Source organism: Hevea brasiliensis, chromosome 10 (assembly GCF_030052815.1).
Source record: "Hevea brasiliensis isolate MT/VB/25A 57/8 chromosome 10, ASM3005281v1, whole genome shotgun sequence".
Lineage (NCBI taxonomy): Eukaryota > Viridiplantae > Streptophyta > Magnoliopsida > Malpighiales > Euphorbiaceae > Hevea > Hevea brasiliensis.
This window is the reverse complement of record NC_079502.1, coordinates 3949938-3974713: the sequence shown is the minus strand read 5'-3', so window position 1 is coordinate 3974713 and position 24776 is coordinate 3949938. Positions and strand designations below refer to the sequence as shown.

At 32.7% G+C, this 24776-nt stretch overlaps 5 protein-coding genes and 1 pseudogene across 5 annotated transcripts; 5 read left to right on the top strand and 1 right to left on the bottom strand.

The window, feature by feature from the left end:
* Positions 1–699: 699 nt before the first annotated feature.
* LOC110647764 (uncharacterized) lies at positions 700–4669 on the top strand. The gene is made up of 9 exons (XM_058128952.1): positions 700–1093; positions 1202–1311; positions 1426–1544; positions 1622–1719; positions 3031–3118; positions 3198–3329; positions 3537–3648; positions 4004–4146; positions 4280–4669. The coding sequence occupies exons 1-9, from the start codon at positions 1032–1034 to the stop codon at positions 4322–4324; spliced, it is 909 nt and encodes a 302-aa protein (XP_057984935.1). The 5' UTR covers positions 700–1031; the 3' UTR covers positions 4325–4669.
* A 1511-nt stretch (positions 4670–6180) lies between these two features.
* Positions 6181–9050, top strand: LOC131169685 (plant intracellular Ras-group-related LRR protein 3-like). Its single transcript, XM_058128950.1, has 3 exons — positions 6181–7078; positions 7827–7993; positions 8124–9050. Exons 1-3 carry the CDS (start codon positions 6506–6508, stop codon positions 8770–8772), a joined length of 1389 nt encoding a protein of 462 aa, XP_057984933.1. The 5' UTR covers positions 6181–6505; the 3' UTR covers positions 8773–9050.
* A 593-nt stretch (positions 9051–9643) lies between these two features.
* On the bottom strand, positions 9644–10793 carry LOC110647754 (RING-H2 finger protein ATL39-like). Its single transcript, XM_058128781.1, has 2 exons — positions 10783–10793; positions 9644–9983 (listed from the first exon to the last, which is right to left on the bottom strand). The coding sequence occupies exons 1-2, from the start codon at positions 10791–10793 to the stop codon at positions 9644–9646; spliced, it is 351 nt and encodes a 116-aa protein (XP_057984764.1).
* An 850-nt stretch (positions 10794–11643) lies between these two features.
* LOC131169687 (non-functional NADPH-dependent codeinone reductase 2-like) lies at positions 11644–13552 on the top strand (annotated as a pseudogene).
* A 551-nt stretch (positions 13553–14103) lies between these two features.
* On the top strand, positions 14104–15817 carry LOC131169208 (non-functional NADPH-dependent codeinone reductase 2-like). The gene is made up of 4 exons (XM_058128951.1): positions 14104–14478; positions 14783–15026; positions 15125–15304; positions 15433–15817. Exons 1-4 carry the CDS (start codon positions 14153–14155, stop codon positions 15655–15657), a joined length of 975 nt encoding a protein of 324 aa, XP_057984934.1. The 5' UTR covers positions 14104–14152; the 3' UTR covers positions 15658–15817.
* A 93-nt stretch (positions 15818–15910) lies between these two features.
* On the top strand, positions 15911–16255 carry LOC131169596 (deoxymugineic acid synthase 1-like). The gene has a single exon (XM_058128780.1). The coding sequence runs from the start codon at positions 15911–15913 to the stop codon at positions 16253–16255; it is 345 nt and encodes a 114-aa protein (XP_057984763.1).
* Positions 16256–24776: the final 8521 nt, after the last annotated feature.

Sequence of the window (24776 nt, the reverse complement as noted above, 5' to 3'; positions counted from 1 at the left end):
AATTATTTTTTTAAATATATTAATTAAAGAGTATTAAAAAATAATTAAAAATTAAATTTAATTAATTTTAATAATAAAAAATATTAAAATAATATAATAAATTTTTTTAAAATTATTTTTTTTAATAATATTTAAAATAATATTTTTATTCTGAAAAATAATCTCTGACTCTAAAATTTAATGTCAAATAAGTTTTTATTGAATGTTAAATCAATTTATATATTGCTTCCTATGCAGTCGTAAAATACTGTCATCTACTACCGTTTCTTAATTTAATGGTAACAGTGAGGCTATTTTCAAATTTTAATAATTACTATTTCTTTCTTTTAATATTGAAAATTGAACTTCATAAATTTTATAAAATTTGTTTATAAATTTAACTCTTTATGTTTTCAACTCTAAAAATGTTAATTTCAATTTCATGAAGCTTCTTTTTCATTCGGGAAATTTTTCATGAAACTTTAATATTATTGAAATAATTTTATAAAAATCAATCGAATTTGTAAATAAATTTCCCAGTGAATAATTAATTTTTAATGCTCTCTGTTATTTTCTTGTTATAATAAAATATTATTTTTAAATCTAGTCATATCAGTAGATTTATCAAGACCCGATTAAATTTGATAGAAGTTATATATTGTCTATTTTTTAAATAATTTTGTTTAATTAATTAAATCAGATTTGGGAAAATAAGTAGACCAATCATTTGAGCTGGGTCATAAAATGTCATGGGCCTAACGACCCATCCAATAAACAGGTTTGATTGCGGCCTACTTGCATCGAACTTTCAAGCAAAACGATGCGTTTTTGTACACTGGGTTTTAGGGTATACGGGGACTGCTAACTCCCATTCGAAGAGGCAGGCGTTGGAGCTTTCCTCGCTGGAATCACTGATATACTTCACCAATTTTTGAATTGAACACATATTGAGACAGCTAAAGCCCTAGCTCCCAAAACCCAGAGGAATTATCAACGAACCCACAAACTAGAAGGAGAACAAGAAGTGAATATTTTAATTATCTAATCAAACGATGCAGCACGATGAGGTTATATGGCAGGTTATCAGGCACAATCACTGCAGTTTCATGGCCAAGTAAGTCATTTTCCCTACAGATATTGTTGCTTTTGCTTCTTGCTGTTCCGGTAACTTTAATTTTTGTGGGGGCTTCTCGAATTTGATTGGTTTCTGTGGGTTTTCCAGAATCACGACTGGGAATTTCTGTAGAAACCCATACAATGTGACGGGGATTTGTAACCGAAGTTCTTGCCCTCTCGCTAACAGTCGATATGCCACCATTCGTGATCATGATGGTAATTTTCACTTACCCTTTTATTCTCTTTTTCTTGTCCTCGTTTAGATTTTGTTGCTCTTTATATTTTCTTTTGTGTGTTAATTTTCCATTTGGTGGTTGTGGTGCTCTGCAGGAGTTTTCTATCTATATATGAAGACAATAGAAAGGGCTCATAAACCCAATGAATTGTGGGAAAGAGTTAAGCTTCCCAGAAATTATGAAAAGGCTCTTGAGATTATTGATAAACACTTGGTATGGAAGATTAGCTGCTTGACATTAATCTGATAACCTCTTGCACTTGTTTTTTAATGCTCTATTTCAATTGACAGACTTATTGGCCTAAGTTGCTCGTACACAAAGTAAAGCAACGGCTAACCAAAATGACTCAGATGCGCATTCGTATGAGGAAGCTTGCTTTGAAGACAAGGTTAGCTCCATACTGTGCTATAAATTTTTTCTTCTTTCTGTAATCAATTTTTTATGAAGCTGGAATTATGCCCTAAGAATGGTGGACTGTATTAGTGCACCGCTTTGTTTGTCCTGGCAACATTTTTATGGAGTGATTTTGGAATATTGAGCAACACCTTAGACCCATGCTCTAATTTTCTCTGAATTTCATGTTATAATACACCTTTTGGTTGGTGTTACCATTTAACTTGTGACGTGATAGTTACATCTTACATGTTGCTTTTTTTAAATATAATAGTTCTTGAACCTATGAAATGTCTGGAGCGAGTGAGGTTGTTTTTCGTCATCTCCTCTAATGACAGAATTGTGTTCTTGATTTTACACTGTTTGTGGGGCAACCGTTGCCATCTAAAAGAGCCTCTTCATGGACATTCTTCTGGAATATTATCTCTGACTTTTGACCTGATATAGGTTTGGATGATTTCCATTTTTTTCCCGGTTAACAGCTTTGATAATTGGCATTTAACAGGAATTGGATGAGTGTCATTGTTTTAAGTGATTGATGCTTATGCTAAAAGATTTAGTAGCATGAATTTGTTATGGATTCCAGACAATAAAAATAGTTTTATAATTATCTATACAAAATTGTGAAATTCCAAGTAGTTGCACAATTAGTTCCTTCTTATTTGAAAAGAAGATGACAATTAACTGGCAGGATGCGAAACGCTATTTTTCACCATGAATAATCTGTAAACAAAATTTGATGAATTTTTTTTCATAAGAAAGATATTAGTTTTTTGCTTTTTTGCCAATCACATTATTAATTAAGATTTCCCAAATTTTGCTGGAGATTGATTTAGTCATGGCTCCTTTAGGCTTAATGGTGTGCATTAAACTGTAAGCAAGTTGAGTACTCAAGAGCTCAACTTCTCTTCATTTTAATAATGAGTGGTGCTTAAGCTTGAGGTCTCAATTATTAAACAAGCACAAGGTTCTCATTAATGTTTGCATGTCTAGCTTTATAGATTTAATATATGAAGTGTATATTTGAACTTGAATCATAAAATATAGCACTCAGAGAGTGAATATTGTCTGGTTTTGCTCAACCAATCATAATAAGAATATTAAAGGCAGATTAAAATTTGATTTGAAGTATGAGCTGGTTGTGTTTTGAGTTATGAAACAAAGAAAGTTGAGCTTAGTTCAGGCTCTGCATTAGGTATATTCAGCTGTGCTTTTGCACATAAATACTTGGCTTCACTAGGTTGGATTGCTACTCAATGTGTTCCTACCCATTTATACTGTGACTATCATATTGGCTTTTCTACAGGGAAAAGATAATGACAACGCCAAGAAAACTGGCAAAAAGGGAGGCTCGAAGAGAGGAAAAGGCAGAAAAAGCAGCCTTGTTGGATAAGGTTATACTTCCACTCCATAGATTTTCATTCATACGGTTTTGTTTGAGTGGCTATACTCAGTTAATTCTTTTGCCTGCAGAGCATCGAAAAAGAATTGCTAGAACGCCTTAAGAAAGGAGTTTATGGTGACATATACAATTATCCTGCCGATAAATACAATCAACTACTAGATATGGATGAACTGCAGGTTGCGGGTGAAGAAGAGGAAGAGGTAGTTCTTTAAGAAATTATGATTCTCTATTTGATGTTAAATGTCTATTGTATTACATTATGAGCAGCTGTAGAAGTAAAAGATTGAAAGACACTAAAGCTTTCAATTCTTAGCCTTTAGTGTGTGTGTGTGTGTGTGTGTGTGTGTGTGTGTGTGTGTGTGTGTGTTATTGTTGAAGTTTCTTGTGTTTATAAATGGAATAAGCAGGAACCTGAGGTCGAATATGTTGAGGGCTATGATGACCTTGAAGAGGAAGATGATATAGAAGATTTTGGTGACCTTGGAATCAATGGCTCCCTTGCATTTGATGATGATAATGGTAAATATGTCATTGAATGTTTTCTATGGAGTATTTTCTCATGAATAATATGCATGATTCTGGAAAAAAGAAATTTAAATCCTATCTACTATTGCATTTTCTCTATTCTTTTGTAAGCATCCTGCTTGTTTCTAGTTATGTAACTTGTTTGTCTGATGTTTATTCTTTTGAGAAATATTGAAATTAAAACATGAGGCCTGTGGCCTTTTGACATTACCAATTCATACCTATAGCAAAAAAAAATTCTTGCATTTAACCACATGATAACGGTTGCCTTGCCTTTTGTCAATCGATGCCTTTCATGAAAATGAGCCTATATACTCATGGATTGATGTCTCGATGGTTATTGATACAGTTGGATTGGATGACGATGATGCTGAGGGGACAGAAAAAGTTGATCACAAGAGAGGGAGAAAAGAATCTGATCTGGCTTCAAGAAAGCTTGAGAAAGATGAATCTGGTGCTAAATTGAAGAAAAAAGGAAGGGTACTTGTAGAGGTGAGGGCTTGCATTAACAAAAGTTTGTTATGGCATTTTCCCATTATGCATGATGTACTCCCCTCCTTTAAACGCTAATATCTTGAATTTGTCTTGAATTATTTTTTATTTATTATTTTTTTTTTTCCGTCAGGTTGAGCATGAAGATGCTTCTGAAAGACACAAAGCAGTCCATTGATTGCTAAAGGATGGTTTTATGAAACAAATACCTGTATTCATCAGGTTGAGTGTAGATTATCATGAAAAGTGTACTTGGCAGAGAGGAAGTTGCTCGAAGCTATGCGAAATTTTGAATACCTATAGACGTTTATGACTCATCCAACACCCTTTCTCTTCCTTGTTCGTCTTCTCTCCTCCTTTTTCTTTCTTGGAAGATGTTATGTTGAATCAGTTCTGATAAAATTGTTTGTAGCCTTTTCATTTATAGCTGAGGTTATTTGTTTTTATTTTTCACACCCTTTGCATGGTGAATTAGGGCTGATATCAGTAATATTTCAAATTTATAAACCACTAATTTGGTATTGATTTGGTGTTTATTGATGTTGAGTGGAAGAACAACCATTGAAGTGGATGTTTTAGCAACTTAAAGTCACCTTGTTAGTAGTGGATTGAAGGACATCGAATGAAAAATGTTCTTAGCTAGGGGAGTTGTGTATAGGCCTTATTATTACTGTCATTTAAGCTGTATTGAAATTTGTATTATTAGACAAATTATCTAACTACATTGAAATTACTAATGAGCTAAATATCCCACTTTAGTTTGTGTTTATATCTCAATTACTACGTATGTGTAATCTATTGACCCTTCAAACAAATCAAGCATTGTAATGTATACAAAACTAAAGTTTTATATAAAATAGGGTAATTTATTATTTAATTTATATGTGGATTCAATTCATTCAATTTTTTTTAATACTCATTTATATTGAAATGAAAGAATTTAATTTTTTTTTCTAATTTAAAAAAATATATATTTTAAAAGAAATAAAAATCAAGCATAATTTAATTGAATTTCTTTTATAAATGATTTATTTTAAATAAAAATTAAAAAAAAGACTATTTAATTATTTAGTTTTGCTTGTAGCTCTCTCCCTCTCTCCTAAATAGTTGCAAATTTGATAAATGAAATTGTAAAAGGTTGAGGGATCAAAATGGAAATAATTGCAATTTCCAAGAATTTAGTAATAATTAATCTTAAATATAGACTATCAAAAGATAAGTGTGCGATTTAAACAAAATTGATGGATTAAAAATTTTATTTTTCAAAATATAGGGATTGAAGAGTTTTTTTTTTTATTTTTTTTAATAGAGATTAAAGAGTTATTTTAGCATAATATTTTTTATTAGACTCGAAATTAAAGTTTCATGAAGCTAGAGACAACTCAATTTTAACTCTGTAATACTGGAGTATTAATAATAATAAAACATAGATTAATTTAATTATTAATAAAAGTTTAAACTATATAATGAGAAATTAGAGTTTTAGGATAAAATGCAAAGGAAAAGAGAATCATCATTTAAACTTATTAATTATCATGCTGTTTAATTTATTATTGAATATAATATTTATTCATAAAATTTTATTATAAATCATGAAAAATCAATCTTCATAATTTTAGTCATATATTTAAAGGATTTATAAATTATTAATACACATATGAAATACATATATAATTTGATATATATTAGCAAAATTATTTTTTAAAAATTGAGAACATAAAGGAAATGTTAATAAAAATTATATTTATAATATTTTAGATATAATATATATATTAAATTTAAAAATATATAATTTAAATGGATGGAATTTGAGATATTATTAATTAATGATAATTAAATTAAATTTAAAAAGAAAAATTAATTTATTTACATATTAAAATTTTAAAAACTGACTTTTTTTTCACACTGCAAATAAATAAATTAACAAATAATTTTTGAAAATCAACTTTGTAATTTACCATTTCGTTTATTTAGTTTAGCGTGCAAGTGGGTTTTGGACCTTGTGGCCGAAGAAGACAAACCTTAGTCCTTAACCCCAACTAGACGTTACCATGGTAATCAAACTAATCCCCATGGAGTCAACAGCCATCTCAGCCCGATAAACATCATAGAAAATGACGGAGAACCTGCAAGAAGCTGATTTGTGCTCCCACAATTGGCCGCCTCGAGCTTCATTTTTCTTTGTTCGACTGGAAATTCACCATTGTTAAAGTTTTGTTGTTTCTCTCCGCAATCTAAAAAGGCGTTGTCTTTTTGCAGCCCATTGTTTCCACTTCTCTGGTTCCTTCTGATCCTTCATCTTTTTTTACTATCTGTAGGCAGAGAGGAGCATTTCATTTCATTTCATTTCTTGGAAGAAATGGATCCAACCCAGAAGGAATTTCCACTCCTCTCCTTTCTCCTGTTCCATCTTGATCCCAATTCTCACTCACCGCTCCCACAAGAACTTGAACAAAGTTTGAGAACCCAATTTCCCCATCTGAACAACCCAAAAGTTCTCTCCTCGCTGACCCAAGCCATCCCCACCTCTTTCTTCCAGACCCAATTCCTCCTCAAAGCGTTGGGTCCCCGACCTGACCCGGATGCTGTGTCCACGGCACGAATCAAGATGACCCAGGTCCAAGAATCGGGTGAGGTGGACAAGGAGGTGGAGATATACAAGGCGGTGGTGAGAATGGAGGAGATGCACGAGGAGTATGCGAGGCAGTTGAGGGAAGCTGAGGATAGGCTTGTTGGGATTTATAGGAATGCTGTGGGCGAATTTGAGAATGATGAAGTGAATGGGGAGGTTGTTGCGATACTGAAAGCAGCAGAGAGTGGTAGTGTTGTGGAAAACGTGGATCTTTCTGGGCGGCAATTGAGGCTATTTCCTGAGGCTTTTGGTAGGCTTCATGGGTTGCTTCTGCTCAATCTCTCTCACAATCAGCTAGAGGTATGTATATTAATTAGAAATCCTCTTTACGGCTATTACAGTTTTTAGCTTAATGCCTCTAATGTTTGTATCCACAAAAATAACAATAGTAATTGTGTAGTGCTAGAGAGACCAATAGCTTTGTTTAGCGTTTCTAGCTATGCACTTGTTCCTGTGATCCAATACATTTATCTGAGTTTAGGTAAGTAGTTACTAATAGAGAGATATAGGAAGTATTCTTGTAGGTCTCATCTACACCTTAAAAAGTCCAGAGTTCGAATCTGGCCACCTATTTATTAGTTGAATATTTCAGTATAAGGGAAAGTGGAAAGTGGGCAAGCACTTGTTCAGGCTTATAGAACTATTGTAGCCCTCATCTGCAAGCTTAAGCTTTCAGGTGAAAGGTTCCTTGCCAGTTACTAGACAGTAGCGTCGTAATTCATGCCTTGACTTAATGAACTCTTCAGCTTGGAACCTGATCCGTCTTTTTGCTGTAGAAAATGGTATCCTTCCTGATCTGTGTATGTAAAATTTTTATGCTTTTCAATTGTGATATGTTTGCTGGACTTGGGCATTTCTAAACATATCTCGTTTGTCATTGCACTCAATAAGTCAAGGGGTACATGCGGTCATTTGTTGTCTTAAATAGCTAAGAGCATATTAAAGATTCATGGGAACCTCCTAGTGGTTCATTCAGTTGTTGGTAAAATTCCTAATTGGGGCATAGTTTTGCAGTGTTTTTGTTGATTTCCTTGGTTTGTGGCAACAGGTCATTCCTGATTCAATCGCGGGACTTGTGAAACTTGAGGAGCTTGATGTTTCTTCCAACCTTCTTGTCTCACTGCCTGACTCTGTTGGATTGTTGCGAAATCTTAAGGTCCTAAATGTGTCAGGAAACAAGTTGAATGCTCTCCCTGAAAGTGTTGCTCTTTGCAGGTGATGGTTTTTTTCTGTTCACTTTCCTATGTTATCGGCACAATTTCTGTTATTGATAGATGTTTCTTTTCCTTTTGTTTATACTCTTTTAACTTGTTTTGTTTCTAAAATTTATTGAACTATGTTGTAGTTCTTTGGTGGACTTAGATGCTAGTTTTAACAACTTGATGTCTTTACCAACAAATATTGGGTATGGGCTGGTGAATCTTGAAAGGCTTTCAATCCAGCTGAATAAGATCCGTTTTCTTCCACCATCTATTTGTGAAATGAAGTCTTTGAGATACTTGGATGTTCATTTCAATGAGCTTCGTGGCCTGCCACTTGCAATTGGGAGATTAACAAATCTTGAGGTCCTGAACTTAAGCAGCAATTTCAGTGACTTGACTGAACTTCCTGAAACAATTGGTGATCTAACTAACCTGACAGAGCTCAATCTGAGCAACAACCAAATTCGAGCTCTTCCCCATACATTTGGTAGGCTTGAAAATCTGAACAAGCTCAACTTGGATGAAAATCCACTCATAATTCCTCCGAAGGAGATAGTGCACAAGGGCGTTCAAGCTATCAGGGAGTTCATGCAAAAGGGGTGGCTCAATATGTTAGCAGAGGAACAACAGAGGACAATGCAGGAGTCAAATCAGCAACAAGCTCAAACTGGATGGCTGGCATGGGGCACTTCCATGTTGAATAACTTTGTGTCTGGGGTTTCTGAAAGTGTTTCAGGATATATAGGAGGGACAAAAGCTCCACGGGATCCATATCTGGACCAGCAGTTATGAATTTTATTCAGCTTCTGGTTTGTTTCTGTAAATTCTCAGTGCATGCGTTCTGGCAGTATGTAAAGCTGGTGAAATTTGCCTTTAGTCTCTGTTATGCTGGTGCATCTCCATGAACTTTGTTCGAAGTTTGTGTATTCTAGACTATAAGTATCAGCTTATGTGATAGAACACACGTTTAAATACAACTTTAGGTACCCAAAAGGTTTCATGCCAAGCCAATGAATGGTGATACATAATGGTTAATAATCTTTCCAATCTATGATACTGAATTACTTCCATCTTCTCTGAGGGGAGTCAGAAGTGGCGCTGGGTAAAGATGAATCAGAGCTGGTTTAACCTATTACCAAAGTGTGTTTGATATTTTCTTTCATTAAACACTTGAAAACGTTGTTCAGTTCAGTGGATGTGAAGGATTGCATGCAGAAGTTTCAAGTGCTGAAATATGCTGAATCAGCTAGCCATTATAGGGCATTGGTGGTAAAGGCATTCAGCTCAGGCTTAGAATTTGGCACTTTGTATATATACAATTTTATCAGTTATTATTAGAATTTAATTAAACAAATGTTACAAAATTAAATACATATATATATAGAATTTCAAGTGAATTATATTTATGGCTTTGCAAACATATATATCAGGTGTGACTTTCTAAATGAATTCATACATATTAAATTGTTTGAAATTAATTTATTCTGAAGAAATAATAATAGTAATAATAATATTTTGTAACACTAGGTCAACTTTGAGCGGCTTCTTCCAAAAAAAAAATAACAAAACCTAAAAAAAGAACACTTTGAATGACTTCATCTAAACAGAGTCAAAACTCCAAAACCTTTGGAAAAAATCCTATACAGAAGCTAGGTAGCTACAGTTACAAGAACAAAACGGCACGGCAAAGTGGGCAGCTATTATGCCTAGAAAGCCAAAGATCAATGCAAGTTTTATGGAAAATGTGAATGCAAGAAGGAAGAAGTTTCCGACACTTGTCTCCTTCTTTCAGTTTATCGAAACATATGGCACACACATTCCTTTCTATGGTTTTCCCATGAGCGAATGTTGGGAATGCTTTTTCCAACTCCTCTACCGTCAGCCATGGTTTGGTGGGTGCAGCTGCCTCTATATCTTCCTCTGCGTCTGACAAACTTGGATGATCATCGCCATCCCATATTATTATTCCGCTTTCAATATCGAGAACTCGAGCATGAAGGTTCCTGAACCAGAAATACAAGTGCAGAAAGATGAGAAATAAAAAGGATATTGCAAACACTGCCGTTGGAATCATCCATTGTTGAGCGCTGCCTTGCGCGCGCGGTTCTGAGCAGGTGTAAAGTAGAAGCATCGTCATTGGTTTTCTGAGAGTAGGAGAGATAACCAATTGGCTTCATATATATATATATATATATATATAGGATTTGTATGAATATTAGTGCCCACCCCAATTGGGATTTGCAATGAGAAGCCAATTAGGAAAGGGATTATGATTTTAATTATTATTTCCTTTTTTAAGTAAAGTTATAAACCTGATGGAATTAGGACTTCTATTTTTAATAGAATTTTCAATAATTCTTGAGGTCACTCAGAATTAATAAAATTTAACTAGTAATTATTTCTCAAATTACAAGAAATTTGAGACTTTCTTGAACGAGTCTTGAGGTACTAAGAGCTCCCTCTATTGAGCTCTGAATTGCAATCACCATAGTGCTGCTGTCTCACATCAATAATGATCAATTTTAACGAGAGATTAATAAATCTCTAAACACTATCATCTTGCATGCAGGTTTTTAAGGATGGGTTCTATTTTCATAATCTATCTTAATATGATTTAATCTCAGTGATACGTAATCTATCTTAATATGATTTAATCTCAATGACACTTGTGACATTAAAATTTAGAAATTAAATAATATAATTTATAAAATATGTATTAAATTATTAATTTTGTTATAATATATGAATTAAACAATAATTTTTTCTAAAATGAATGATCTCAAGTTAAATCTTAGTATATGCCTGTTTGACATTACGTTTGAGAACTTATTTAGATTGGAGGAAAGGAGGGAGGAAGGAAAATAAATTATGAAAAATATTTATGATGTGACATTTTTTCCTATTTGAAAAATAGAGGAAAAATGAGGATTGAAAGGAAAATATCAAATATTTTCGTTTGAGCTTGTTCTCTCCACTTTGGAGAGAAAACAAACAGTGTAGGGTCAAATCACCTTTTTAACTTATAAAATTACATAATAATCCTTTTACTTTTATATTCATTTATGTCTTTTAATTATTTGTATTTTTTTTAATATTTTTAACATAACAATAAAATAGTGGAGTAATATTTTATGAACCTTTTTCATAATTATATATTTAATATAGTGTTTATTCACATAAAAAAATAATTTATAAAATATGAATAAAATAGTAATTTTAATTATTTTACTTTCACTCTTTTACAAGGGAAAATAAATTTATTTTCTCCCTTTCCTAAATATAAAAAAAAAATAAAGGATGAAAAATAAAAAAAATTTTCCTCCCTTTATTTTTCTTTCCCTCCTATAATTTATCTAAACATAGCATAAAGGTCTGAAATTAATTTTTTGAATAAAAAGTATTATTTTAAATATTGAAAATATAATTTTAAAAAATTATTTTATTATTTTATTATTTTTATAATTAAAATTAATTAAATTAAATTTTAAATTATTTTTTAATACTTTTTAAATAATATATTTAAAAAATAATTCCCTTAATAACCATTCAACAACGATGCTAAACAATGCATATTTATGAATTCTCTTCAGATATTTATGTCAGTCAACACATTATAAGAGTTCGTGGTGGCTCTTCTTATCCCTATTGTACCTGTTAAACCAAATGGAGACTCAGGTGATCAAGATCCCTCAAGTGAAACTCATACCGTCCTCCTGAAATCTGGACATGCCAGTGATCGCTTTGGGCACAGCCGCCGACCCATTTATTGAATCCGCCATGAGAGCGGTGATCCTTGATGCCATCAGCCAGGGATACAGGCAATTTGACACTGCCGCCATGTATGGCTCAGAGCAGGTTCTTGGGGAAGCCATTGCCGAAGCTCTTGAACTTGGCCTCCTTGCTTCTCGGGAGCAACTCTTCATCACTTCAAAGCTCTGGTGCAGCGATGCACATGGTGATCGTGTTGTCCTTGCTCTAAAGAATTCTCTCAGGTAATTAAGCATTCATCTCTCAGATAAAAAAAAATCATATGAAGAAAATTAATATTTTATGTATATTTTTTAGTAAATAAATAAGAACTGGTTTAGTTTGCTGTAGCTGTAGGCATCTTTACAGAGAATCAACTATCAATTGCTACTTTTTTGGATAAAGTTTGTTGTACCCAGTTGGATTAATCATATGTAGAATATAAATTTATAAAAAAAAAATTTCAAATTTTTTATTCTTTCTGGACATATTTTGGTGGAGACATCTAGCACTGTTTTCTTTTATGGTTGTCTTTGTCAGTTGTTGATTTTTAAGTGCCTCATCCATAACTTGAGGAGGTAGTAGTAGTAGAACAATTGAAAAGACCTTATACCACACTTACCAAGTGAGATTTTGTGTTCAAGTTCATTTGAAGTTAAGTAAAAAAAAAAGAAAAATCTATTCCTTAATTCAATCAGCTATGAGTACTTGATTGCTATTGTGTGCAGGAATCTTCAATTGGAGTAGCTAGATCTCTATCTCATTCACTGGCCCATCAGTTCTAAGCCAGGAAGGTATGAATATCCAACACCTAAAGAGGAGCTTCAACCAATGGACTACAAGGCTGTGTGGGCAGCCATGGAAGATTGCCAGAGGCTTGGCCTCACAATGTCCATTGGAGTCAGCAACTTCTCTTGTAAGAAGCTTGAAACTATATTTTCCTTTGCTACAATTCCTCCTTCAGTAAATCAAGTAAGTCTGCCATTTTATGATTAATCATGTACACTTAATCTGTTGATGTCAGAGATTTTTTGGCAGTAGATGATACTTTGGAGATGGTATATATACGTATATATTATATTTAGGTGGAGATGAGCCCAGTATGGCAGCAGAAGAAGCTTATAGAATTTTGCAAGACCCACAATGTCATAGTGACTGCTTTCTCTCCTTTGGGAGCAAAAGGTGCCAACTGGGGCAGCAATCTGGTTATGGACAATGAAGTGCTGAAAGAGATTGCCAAGGAGCATGGAAAGACTGTTGCACAGGTTCTATTAATTGCATATTTTCAATTGGTCTTTTCTTTGTGCATTTGTACTTAGATATAGATAGTATTGGATGACTAATTAATTCTTGATATATATTTTCCCTCAGTGATCATCTTTAAGTTTGCATTGCAGGTGTCTCTGGGATGGATAATTGAGCAAGGGGCAACTCTTGCGGTAAAGAGCTATAAAAAGGAGAGGCTAAAAGAGAATATGGAGATATTTGACTGGGATCTGTCAAAGGAAGATAATGAAAAGATCAGTCAAATCCCACAGCGAAGATTCATGCTTAAGGAGGACTTTGACTCTCCTGTTGGGCCATATAAGTCCATTGAAGACTCTGGGATGGGGAGCTTTAATGTTAAACATGTGAAATAAATACAAGTGAATAAGTGCATTATGTCATACAATTCATGGAGTTTTTCTCCAGAAAATGATATAGTTATGTATTTGCATTCTATGCTTGTAATGTTGTTTATCCTGTTGTAATTCTATATGCTTTTCGTGGATGTTTTGATTTGGTGTTATGTTGATTATAAAATGATTCCTCTATTTCCATCTTCTCGAGTAACAAATCAGCTTTCCCTTTTCTCTTGGTTGGTTGGGTGATGAGAGCAGTTGGGTTGTGTAACCTGCATATGCCCCTGAAGGAGAATGAATTAACCAATGGGATTAGTATGGCAATGGAGAATGAAGTACTTAAAAGAGAAAGCAGTGATTCATGGGAATGGGAATGTCTTTTCATGGGTATCAAGTATGAAATCAGTTAATGCCCCTGATGGAGCAAAATGAAGGAGGATAATGACAATTTCAATCAATGCTTAAAACCAATGAGTTTAAGCTCAACATAACGTGAATCACGAATTTGAGTTTAGAACTGATGAGTTTTTGGCTTAATTATATTAAGAGTTGTTCTCAACAATGTGAAATTCCAAATTTATATTTAAATAAAAAAAAAAAAAGAAGACTCGGAGGGCTATGAGATTGGTTGATTTTAATGGTAAATTTATGATTCTATGCACAGCATGTCCAGAGGAATATATGCAAATACTTCAAAAAGGAGGACTTGCATGCAAAATGTCTCATCCTTGCCAAAGAAAAGGAAGCGTAGACAGTAGACTGCAGCTGCCGACACCAATCTTGCAAGATTCTCTCTTCAAGACATGGACAACGCACCAGAAACACCGAAAATGACGCTGGCTTCCTACTACGGCCACCGGGAAATGCCGGTAATAGGCATGGGGACAGCGGCGGACCCCTTCGATGAAGCCACGATGAAGACGGCGGTCCTGGAGGCGATAAAGATTGGCTACAGGCACTTTGACACTTCTCCACTGTACAGGTCAGAAAAAGCTGTGGGAGAAGCCATAGCTGAAGCGCTTAGACTTGGCCTTATTGGTTCTCGAGACGAGCTCTTCATCACTTCTAAGCTTTGGTGCTCCGATGCTCACACCGATCTTGTCATGCCTGCTCTAAAGAATTCCCTCAGGCAAGAAAGAGATCCGACCATTTTTTTTTCTGTCTATTACTGTACATTACCATATAAGCAACTTGAGCACTATAAATTTTGCTGCATAACTTACCAGATTTGGTAACCTTTTGATCTTAATCGATATTTGCCGATTAAAAAATGGATTGAGTCATTGATAGGCTTGCGAGTTGTGAGGAATCAACCCCTTTAAAATTGAATTGGTTTTGGCTCACTGCAAAATAAACCCATAATTTCAGCTTTTATTTGCCTATGCTTGTCCTGATAACTAGTCTAGATTATGTATAGAACTAATTGTGCACAGGACTCTTCAACTGGAGTATCTAGACCTTTATTTGATCCACTGGCCCATCAGTTTTAAGCCTGGAAGATTGATGTTCCCAGTGCCTAAGGACGAGCTTCTGCCAATGGACTTCAAGTCTGTGTGGGCAGCCATGGAAGAGTGCCAACAGCTTGGCCTCACAAAGGCCATTGGAGTCAGCAACTTTTCTTGCAAGAAGCTTGAACACTTACTTGCCTTCGCTACTATCCCTCCTGCAGTAAATCAAGTATTTTTTTTTTTTCATTTTCATTTCTCTTAAATTATGTGTCAATTTGCTATATTATGCAGTATTGAAAACCCAGAAATGGATGGTGAGTTCTGTAGGTGGAGATGAGCCCTCTCTGGCAACAGAAGAAGCTTAGAGAATTCTGCAAGGCTAATGACATAGTAGTGACTGCTTACTCTCCTCTAGGAGCAAAGGGGACTCGCTGGGGCAGCAGTTTAGTCATGGACAATGAAGTACTAAATGAGATTGCAAAGACTCGTGGCGAGACTGTTGCTCAGGTATCTATTTTGGGGGCAGTCAAACAAAAGCTAAAAGAACACCCATTTGAACACAAAAAATGCATTATATATGTTGGTGATCTATATGAATTATAAACAATTTTAGTGTTGATTATGCATGTGGGCAGGTTTGTCTGCGATGGGCGTATGAGCAAGGAACAAGTTTTGTAGTTAAGAGCTATAGGAAAGAAAGACTGAAGGAGAATATGAACATCTTTGATTGGGCACTATTGAAGGATGATCATGACAAGATTAATCAAATCCCACAACAAAGATTACAACCTAGAGAAGAACTAGTTTCAGCTAATGGACCATACAAGTCCCTTGAAGAGCTATGGGATGGGGAGATTTAACCTCATATTAAATAAATTGTAAATTGAACTCCAGAGCTTTATCTTGATAAATGATGTGAACTTGTATCGTACAATTGCTCCTTTGCCATTGTACTTAAGCGCAAGAGCATGAGGGCATTTTGTGTAAATTGAAGCAAGAAAGCCCAGAAGGTTCCTCTCATCTCTTCACAGCAACCTTTGTGCATGCAAATTGTTGATGTGTGTGTGTTATGCAGTACTGAAAACCCAGAGATGATGAATTATTCAGGTGGAGATGAGCCCTGTCTGGCTACAAAGGAAACTCAGAGAACTCCGCAAGGCCAAAGGTATAGTTGTAACAGCTTATTCTTCCCTGGGAGCAAAAGGGGGTCGATGGGGCACTAATTTTGCAATGGACAATGTAGTGCTAAGTGAAATTGCAGAGGCTTGGGGAAAGACTATTGCTCAGGTTTCTCTTACATTAAGCTTGTTTAGTTTCTTTCTGTTACATTATTCATTGAAGAGGGATTGTGACATCATTGATTGTGTTAACAATGAGCATAACTCTAAGAACGTTAAAAAAGTGATCAGAAAATCTGCAGGAAGATCCAGAAAATCTGTAGAGGGTGATGGAGAATGAAGAGGTAATTTGGCAAAAGGACTAATATGGCCTGTTTGATTAAGGGTAAGTAACTTACAGGAAAATTTATTTTTTCTTTATTTTTTTAAAAAAAAATTACTTATCCTAAACTAAATAATTTATTTTCTGAAAAACAAAACTCCGTACATTTGACCTTATTTTAAAGAAACTGCACAATTTGTTTCTTTGGGCCTATTTGGCACCGCGGGTGTGCTGTGATGGACGCATGCTTGTAGCCAAAATGGGCATTGCATAAAGAAGCAAGCTCTTAGTTGCTTGAAGCCTTTCCTCACACGACACCTCGGCTCTTGGAGTTTGTGCACGGAAGCCCAACTGCACAAATCCTTGCCAAATGGGCTCTTGAAATAAGATGATCCTTGTTTGATCGATGCTAACAATTAATAAACTAATTAATTAATCTGACGATCTAGGATGAAATGAAAAATTATATTATTATAAGAAATAAAATATCAAAGTTTAAATATTTTATTTTTTAACTACTAAATTTTAATTTAATAGTACTAAAGTTGATTTTAAAATTTAAATTTTAATTATAATTTTATATAAAAAAAAATTGTCTTATGTATTATTGTAACACTGAATTTAATGACCAATCTAATTTATTGATTTTTTTTTATAAATACTACAATAATCATTTTACCTATCCTTAATAACTGTGAAAAGAGGGCCGACTCATAGGCCAGCCAAGAGAACTAAAGAGGTTTAACAAACATAGCCCAAAGAGCTAGCAACCTATTCTATCCAACCAAATACAAGGCTCGAGCCCATAGCTGAAATCCTAGGCAGCAGAGAACAGAGATGTGCCGCTCGCTAATTGCAGCACCGCCATACACCGAGCTTTTTACCATATGAGTGGAAGGAGAAAAAGAAATAATAAGAAAGGGGTTTATTTGGGAAAAATTATGAATTGGGAGTGAGTAGAAAAAAAAAAAAAGAAACGTTAGTCATATTGGCATTAATTAAGCAGAACGCTATTATTAATAGTGTTTCGAAAAAAGAAAATGTAAAATTGCACAGGGCGCTATTATTAATAGCGTCTAAGAGTTGGGATGATTCTTTTGAACATTGAACGTTATTATAATTAGTATCCAAGTAATTGGATACTATTATAATTAGCACTCCATGCTTGTACGACTTTTTAAAGATATTTAATCTGATTGAATTTTAACAGGACGGGTTTGAAAAATATATAATTTGATTTGTAATAGGTTTAGGTTTGAAAAATGATACTTGTTACGAGATTCAGGTTGAGTTTCGATTCTATATGTTGAATATCTGTTAGTTGAAGCCGTTTATATAAATACTTAATTAAATATAAAATATATATTTTTTATAATAATATTTATGAATGTTATATACTTATTTTACATAAAATAGAATTTAAATATTTTATGAAATTATTAAATTTTTAAAATATAAAATATTAATAAAAAAATAATTTTTATGCATATTATTAATTAAAATATATAAAATTAAACATGCTTGGGTATTTTTTTAGTAACAATAATCAAATTTAGGATGAGTTTTGATAGTTGAGAATAAATTTTAATCAAATTCAAGTTTTGAGAAAATTAATCGGATTCGAGTATGAAATAAAAATGGTCAAGAGAGATGACTGACCTTAATAATAATAATAATAATAATATTATTATTATTATTATTATTATTATTATTATTATTATTATTATTATTAGATGCTAGTAAAAAAACTAATTAACATACCTAAAAATAAACATGAAATGGAGATGGACAATTGACTAATCAGCCCGGAAAATATCAGAGTAAAGGTGAACATAAATAGGTAAATGAAGGCTTTTTATTGTTATGTAGACGTTATTCTTATTAGCATCCAATGAAAACAAAATAATAAAAAGAAAAGAAAACGCCGGAGAAAACATGAGAGTATTAATTATAATAGCATCCAAGTATGGAGTGCTAATTATAATAGCGTCCAAGCACTTGAATACTAATTATTATAGCGTCCAATGTTTAAATGAATTTCACACTTATTGTTCCAAATCAAAACTCCATTATAATTGGCATTCTAACCCTTAAACGATTCTTTTCATTCAACATGCTACTGATATTAGTGTCTTACTTAATTAATGCTAATATAACTAGTGTTCCATTTTTTATTCAGCCTCAATTCGTAATTTTTCTCAAACAAACCCCCTTCTTGTTAATTATTTTTCCCCTTCGACCGCTATAGTAAAAAGCTCCCATACACCCTCCTCCTCGTGGACAAGGTACCCAAATGGCGGAATAAGCAAAACTTACAAGTATAAGAAAGACTAATGCAGAGAAGAAAGAACCCACCCTAAGTACTAAAATCTACAAGGAAGGCTTTTGTACATCTTTGAATAGCCATTGAAGTTTTGCGTTGGCACCAAATCAAGCATAGAATCACAACTATTGAATCCCATGTCATACCAAAACCAAAGGAGCACACACCGACACAGAGAGCAGACACCCACCAACATCTAAAAAAACACACATGCAGCCAAGATACAAATTGCTCAGTTTCCAAATGAAGTCGCTCACCATTCCAGCTCTAAACCTACAAAAGTATTAAAACCCGTTTATGCAACTAACCCAATAATGGAGAGGGTAGACACACTGTCGAGTTGAAGATGAGAAAGTCTCTTCTGCCCTTAAAGAATTTATTCAGTACTATCATTATATGCACAATAAATAAACTCTATTTATTAATTATAATGAGATTTACATGAGATCTACTATGATCAATAGTAATAATACAACTATTATATATAAAAAGATTGTATTTTAAATTTTGTTCTATCATTGAGGGGCGAAAGAAGCTGTAGTAGTTCAATAGAAAAGAATGGAAAAAGCCTTAGACCAGAAAAAAGACGAGAATCAAATAGTGAAATTTCTCTCTCTAAATTAAGCTTAGAGAGAGACTAAGAACAATATTTGACTATTGAGTATTGAGCATTCGCTTGTTTGAGATTATTATTTAAGTTAATATTAAGAAAAATAATGTTTTAAATGTATTATTAATTATAGATTTATTGGATTTTGCTGTTGGAAAGCTTTCTCAGTATGCAAATTAGCACAGAAAAAAAAGTTCCCCGTTGCGCAATGCATATGTGCAGAAACACAAAACAAACGTGGCACATGATTGGTGGAGGATCATATTATTGCAGGCAAAATTATGCATGCCAATGAATCCATGAGAAAAAAAGAGCAACCTCTCTGTCTTCGTCATAATTTCCAACTCTCTCTTATTCCGACATGGAATAAATTTTTCATCTTCTTCAACAGTTCTTAATGATGATTAAACAGTCTCCGTTATTTGATATGGAAATCACACACCTATATAACTCAGAATTTAATATATTATCAAATATTAACTATCATAATAAAATTTTAATTTAATCGCTAGTTGATTTATTTTTATGTAAAAAAATTAAAATTCGATTTGATATGATTTGAAAAATAAAAATTGATACATCAAAATTTATAGTAAGTTAAATTAAATCAGTTTAATTTAATTTAATTGTGTTTGATTTATCGATTTGGATTACATTTTAGATTTTTTTTTAAATTATTTTAAACTCATTTCAAATATAATTTTAGTTATATTTATTACTTTTAATTGTAATTTTAGACATAATAATATAATAATTAATTAAAAATAAAATTATTCAGTTAGATTTTATTAATTTTTTTTCAAAATACTGAATTGAAATGAATAAATTAGATTTTTTTTAAATAAAAATATTCAAGGTGATAATAAAGTGCCATTTTTTTATTTATTGTATTTAAATTTTACATAATGATTAAAAAAATAACTGGATATTCTTTTTTAAAAAAAATGCATTGATAATTAATTTTATTTATTTGTTCAATATTTAATAAAGATAAAGAATAAAATTTTAAAAAATAATGCATTATATCACTATGAATATGGGAGAATATATTATTAAAATCAATTGAAAAAAATTTAATATGTAAATTAACTGGGGAATTAAAAAATCAAAGTCCAGCAGCTCTGTCATTTGAAATAAACCTCAAATGTACTCATCATTCTCAAGGTGGCTTCTGTAAAAAAATTTCTAGGAGATACTAGAAAAATAAAATTTGGGTCATCTGAAAGAGGTGACAGAACAATACAAATGGCAGAGAAGAGTATAAATATAGAATGATGGATATATGTATTCTCTACATACTTAGGGATTTGGGTTTTCCATGGAAGCAAGAGAAAAAAAAATAAAAATAAAAAACAAAAACAAAAACAAAGGCTGGCATGGAGGGCTAGCTGCCTTTAGAGCAGGCTTGTGTTCAGCCCTCGGCATAAAGGATTCTCATTTCTAGGGAACAAATGGGTCAGGGTAGTCTGTATAACAACTGCGAGTTTTCAGTAGCCTGCTCCTGCCGTATTCACCCAACAAAGTTTTCATTGCTCGTGAGCTTTCTCTCGATTATATCCGCTGCACTCTCTAGTGTTATTAAATTATGTCTTCAACCTTATCGACCAGGTTTCCTTTTCATTTTAATTATTAAGTTTTAATTAATTTTAGGAATCGGCATCTTGTAGGTAATTATATGCCGCTGGAATTTGAATTTTGTGTATTAGGCTACTCACAAATGTTCGATCCTACAAACATCAAGTTTAAGATGTTCATGTTTGTGCAACCAACCAACACATGCCTTACGCTAATTGCACAGACCAAGCAAGGTTCGGACTTCCCAAACTGAGTGAAAGATGGCTTGAGTCACTCATACTGAGTAAAAGAATGCTTAGGTTGGTGAGATCGAACAACATAAACAAATATAAAAGAATAAGCGGAGACACTCACCTGATATTCTGAGCATCAATTATATCGAGTCTATGCAATATTAGCCAAATATAAGACTGAATCTTTAAGAGAAAATCTTGAAAAATTAGCCTAATATCCGATATTCTTGTAAATAGCTACAACGACTACATAGCTTTAGTCCATAAATATGAGAAACAATCATTAACCAGATAAGCTTACTCTGCCAAATTAATTACTGAATTCTCAATTACTCATTCTTTCATTTTTACTTAACATTTCTAACTTGAGCGTCAGAGTAGTTAGTCAATTGGTTACTGACTTCACTGTTCATTTTATTCACAAGCTAATTTGAACTCTCTAACTGGACATTTGAAACTCACAACAGCATTAAGTAATAAATATAAAGATTTAAACCCTACTCCTTTCTTATGTCTTAGTTTCCCATGGTTACAGCTCTTTTAGTTCGCAAATTCATCACGAGAAAGAAGAGTGTGAAATAGACAAAATCTATTATTGCAGAGGAAGCTTTCTCCCAGTTTAAGTGTTATTAGGAAGAAGAGGGAATGGAGAAAATATAAATATTTAATGCATAATTAGATGTGGTTTGTCTTACATGGTGTGCAGGAAAGGTAGCTAGGCCATGCATGTGGGTGTGGTAATTAAGGATGTGAGAGTGACAACTTCATGGTTGATATACAACTTGAGGCTGACCTCTCAATTGCAGCAAACCCTAACTAATTACTTCAACTTCTTACAAATATATACCTCGAATTTGTCTGCCTTGAATGTTGGGTTGATGAGAACGACATCAATATATTAGTTCATTTCCAAATTTCAATAATGCAAACAAACTAATATCATATACAATTAATTAGAAAAATGTCACTCCCCAAGAGTGAATATCTGCATAATAGCATACGATGTGGATATAGACTATATAAAATTAATTAATGGGTTGGTCCACAGCCTCACGTTGAGTAATTAAACATTATTAAATAACCGACCTAATCAGCTCAAAGAGAGGTGACAATTGGCTAGTTTTAGGTTCCCATCGTCATGGAAAACAGTTGTTCTGCTTTATTGGTTAAATGACAAAAATAACGATGGCATTCGCATCACAAACTTATATATCGTCATAAGATCATACTATGAGTACGAGCTACCCAGCTGCAATGGTGAACCTAGTCTAAGGCCACTGTAACTTCTAAATTAAGTCAAATGAATGAGAAAGTCTTACTTATATCTGAATATTATATATCTAATTAATTTATAGATGTCACGTTATATGATTTCGTGGTGAATAATATTTAAAATTATGGTAGGACTTATTTAAAATTATAGTTTATTAAATTTTTATAGGTGCATACAAGTATTTTTTTCAAATATAAGTAGTCATCTTTAAGCACATATAATTGTATTTCAATTGAAATTTAAATTTAAAATTTTATAATTCTAAAAAATAATTTTCATATTATTAAATCAAATAATTATTTAGCATTTTAATAAAAAGTATTTTACACATTACATTCACATATACATATAAAAAAGATAAATTATAATCTAATTGAAAATTTAATAAAAATTGCATTAAATTGTTTTATTTTCAACTTAAAATAATTTGGTTCTATTAAAAGTTAATGAATTTTCTATTAATTAAAGTGAAAAATAATAAAATATAAAGTCAATTATAATTTAACATTTATAAAAAATACAAGTTATTCTATTTTTAACTCAAAACAATAATATCTCTCGATTTTCTTTCTGTTAACATGAATATGTGATACAATACAAATTAACATGAATATGTGAACTTATATGGCGCTATACAAGTACTCTATAATAAGTTAAATGACTATCCTAAATGGAACATGTAATGTGAGGTCGTTGTATCAATACAGTGGTTGTCACTAGGCCAAACTAGTCGTCATTTGGCCAAAGTATTCATCACACGATCACTTATGAGAGGTCATCCATATTCAAGGCGTAAGTAGGCAAGGCTTCACGAGTAAGGAAGAATTAGCTTATTTAATGCAGTAGAAACATTTCGTATATCTAATAAGGACCTGATCACTTATCTATATCAGACGATAAGACGTTAATTAGCTGGCTAAATTAATACAAATTGTCTGTCCACATTTCATAAACTTGTTTTGAATATTATAGGGCTACTTGTGTAAATCACTAAACGTGGTGCTATCCAATTGGACATTTTTTGAACTCTTATTTCCCACATTCACAAAATAAATAATTATTTAAATATAAAATTTAAATGTAAGGACTATTTGCTAATAAACAAAATTTTAAGAATTATTTTTATTAATAAAATAAAATTTTAAGGATTAAATTATGTTAAATTGAAAAGTTGTTAATGAATTTAACAGTTAATTTAGATGACATACACTAATTTATTAATAAAATTAAATTTTAATGATTAAATTATTACTTAAAAATATATTAAAGACTAATTTATGAATTTTTTTTTAATTTTTTAGTCAATCCAAACAAAACAATGAAAAATAAATTTATTTTTCTCCTCACATTTTCTTTCTCTTCACATTTTCTTTCTCCATTTATTTTTCTCCCTTTCCCAACATAGTGTTAGCGGCCACTCAAGCTCTGGCCAGAGTCGTCCGGCAAACGGTTTTGGTGTCGACGTGTTGAAGGGTGGTGGTGGTGTTTGGTTTTCCTAGGGTTAGGTTTCTTTAGTTTTGTGTTGGATTGAATATAGGGACTGAATTTGTCCTTTGCCTATTATATTTTTGCTCCTGTTGTAATCTGTCCAATGGACCTTAGTAATGCAATGAATTTTCGTGTTAAAAAAAATTGTAAATTGTCCTATAAATTATGGTAAATATGAAATAGTTTTTGTTAAGTAGGTAGAGAACCAATCCTGCAACATATTAATTAATAAGCCCTAGAGTGGTAGACCAGAAAAGAAGACATTTGCAGTTCACTGTAGCTTGCTAGCCCTTCACTTTATACTTTCCAAGCGTGGTCTGCTCAAAATGCTTGACACGCGCGCATACATACACACACACGCACTCATATTGAATCTTTCAACATCTGCCAACTGCCATGCTCTCTTTTGATATCCTGAAAAGGTTTTGTACTTCTGGTATTAGATGTTTCAGACAATTTGGGAAACAAACTTAATTAATCAACTGCAAAAGCATATTAATTCACTCTAAATTAAGTATTAATAAACTAAACAATTTTAATCTGTCAACTTTTTAATTATTGAAGAAGGGAAAAAGAATTCCATAAAATTTTTCATCTGAGAAGAAGAAAGCCACGGTTATGGTTAATTTCTAGGTAATGTGGGTTTATAGTTTCAAAAAAGAAACTGAACCCGACAAGCATTATCGATGCTGGTCTTATCCAAAGATTTTCTAGCTCGTCAAAGAGAGGTAGAGCCAAGAGGGCACTTTTTCTTCTTCTTTCTTTTAGATGCCAAATGTCAGCATGGGTTAAGAAAGAGAGGAGGAAAAGAAGAAGGAGAAGGAGAAGGAGAAAGGAGGATAAAAGCATGGATATAGATGTTGCCACGCGGTACTATACATGATGAAAGAGGAGGTTGGAGAGCAAAGGGATCGATTGGGATTGTGTTATGCGTTGATGATGAGCTTTTTCTGAGCATTGGTACGAAGTTTTCATAGAGCAGTAGGGTTGCCTGCACATTTTTGGATCTCGAAAAGTTATAGCGCCTTCAAATGTAA

Excerpts from the sequence above, each read along its gene's own strand:
- LOC110647764 (XM_058128952.1), top strand. The coding sequence starts at position 1,032 with ATGCAGCACGATGAGGTTATATGGCAGGTTATCAGGCACAATCACTGC. Across the intron at positions 1,545-1,621 it reads AGATTATTGATAAACACTTG|ACTTATTGGCCTAAGTTGCT; the intron begins GTATGGAAGATT and ends TTCAATTGACAG. Across the intron at positions 3,119-3,197 it reads AAGCAGCCTTGTTGGATAAG|AGCATCGAAAAAGAATTGCT; the intron begins GTTATACTTCCA and ends TTTTGCCTGCAG.
- LOC131169685 (XM_058128950.1), top strand. The coding sequence starts at position 6,506 with ATGGATCCAACCCAGAAGGAATTTCCACTCCTCTCCTTTCTCCTGTTC. Across the intron at positions 7,079-7,826 it reads TCTCTCACAATCAGCTAGAG|GTCATTCCTGATTCAATCGC; the intron begins GTATGTATATTA and ends TTGTGGCAACAG. Across the intron at positions 7,994-8,123 it reads GAAAGTGTTGCTCTTTGCAG|TTCTTTGGTGGACTTAGATG; the intron begins GTGATGGTTTTT and ends ACTATGTTGTAG.
- LOC131169208 (XM_058128951.1), top strand. The coding sequence starts at position 14,153 with ATGGACAACGCACCAGAAACACCGAAAATGACGCTGGCTTCCTACTAC. Across the intron at positions 15,027-15,124 it reads TCCCTCCTGCAGTAAATCAA|GTGGAGATGAGCCCTCTCTG; the intron begins GTATTTTTTTTT and ends TGAGTTCTGTAG. Across the intron at positions 15,305-15,432 it reads GTGGCGAGACTGTTGCTCAG|GTTTGTCTGCGATGGGCGTA; the intron begins GTATCTATTTTG and ends GCATGTGGGCAG.
- LOC131169596 (XM_058128780.1), top strand. The coding sequence starts at position 15,911 with ATGAGCCCTGTCTGGCTACAAAGGAAACTCAGAGAACTCCGCAAGGCC.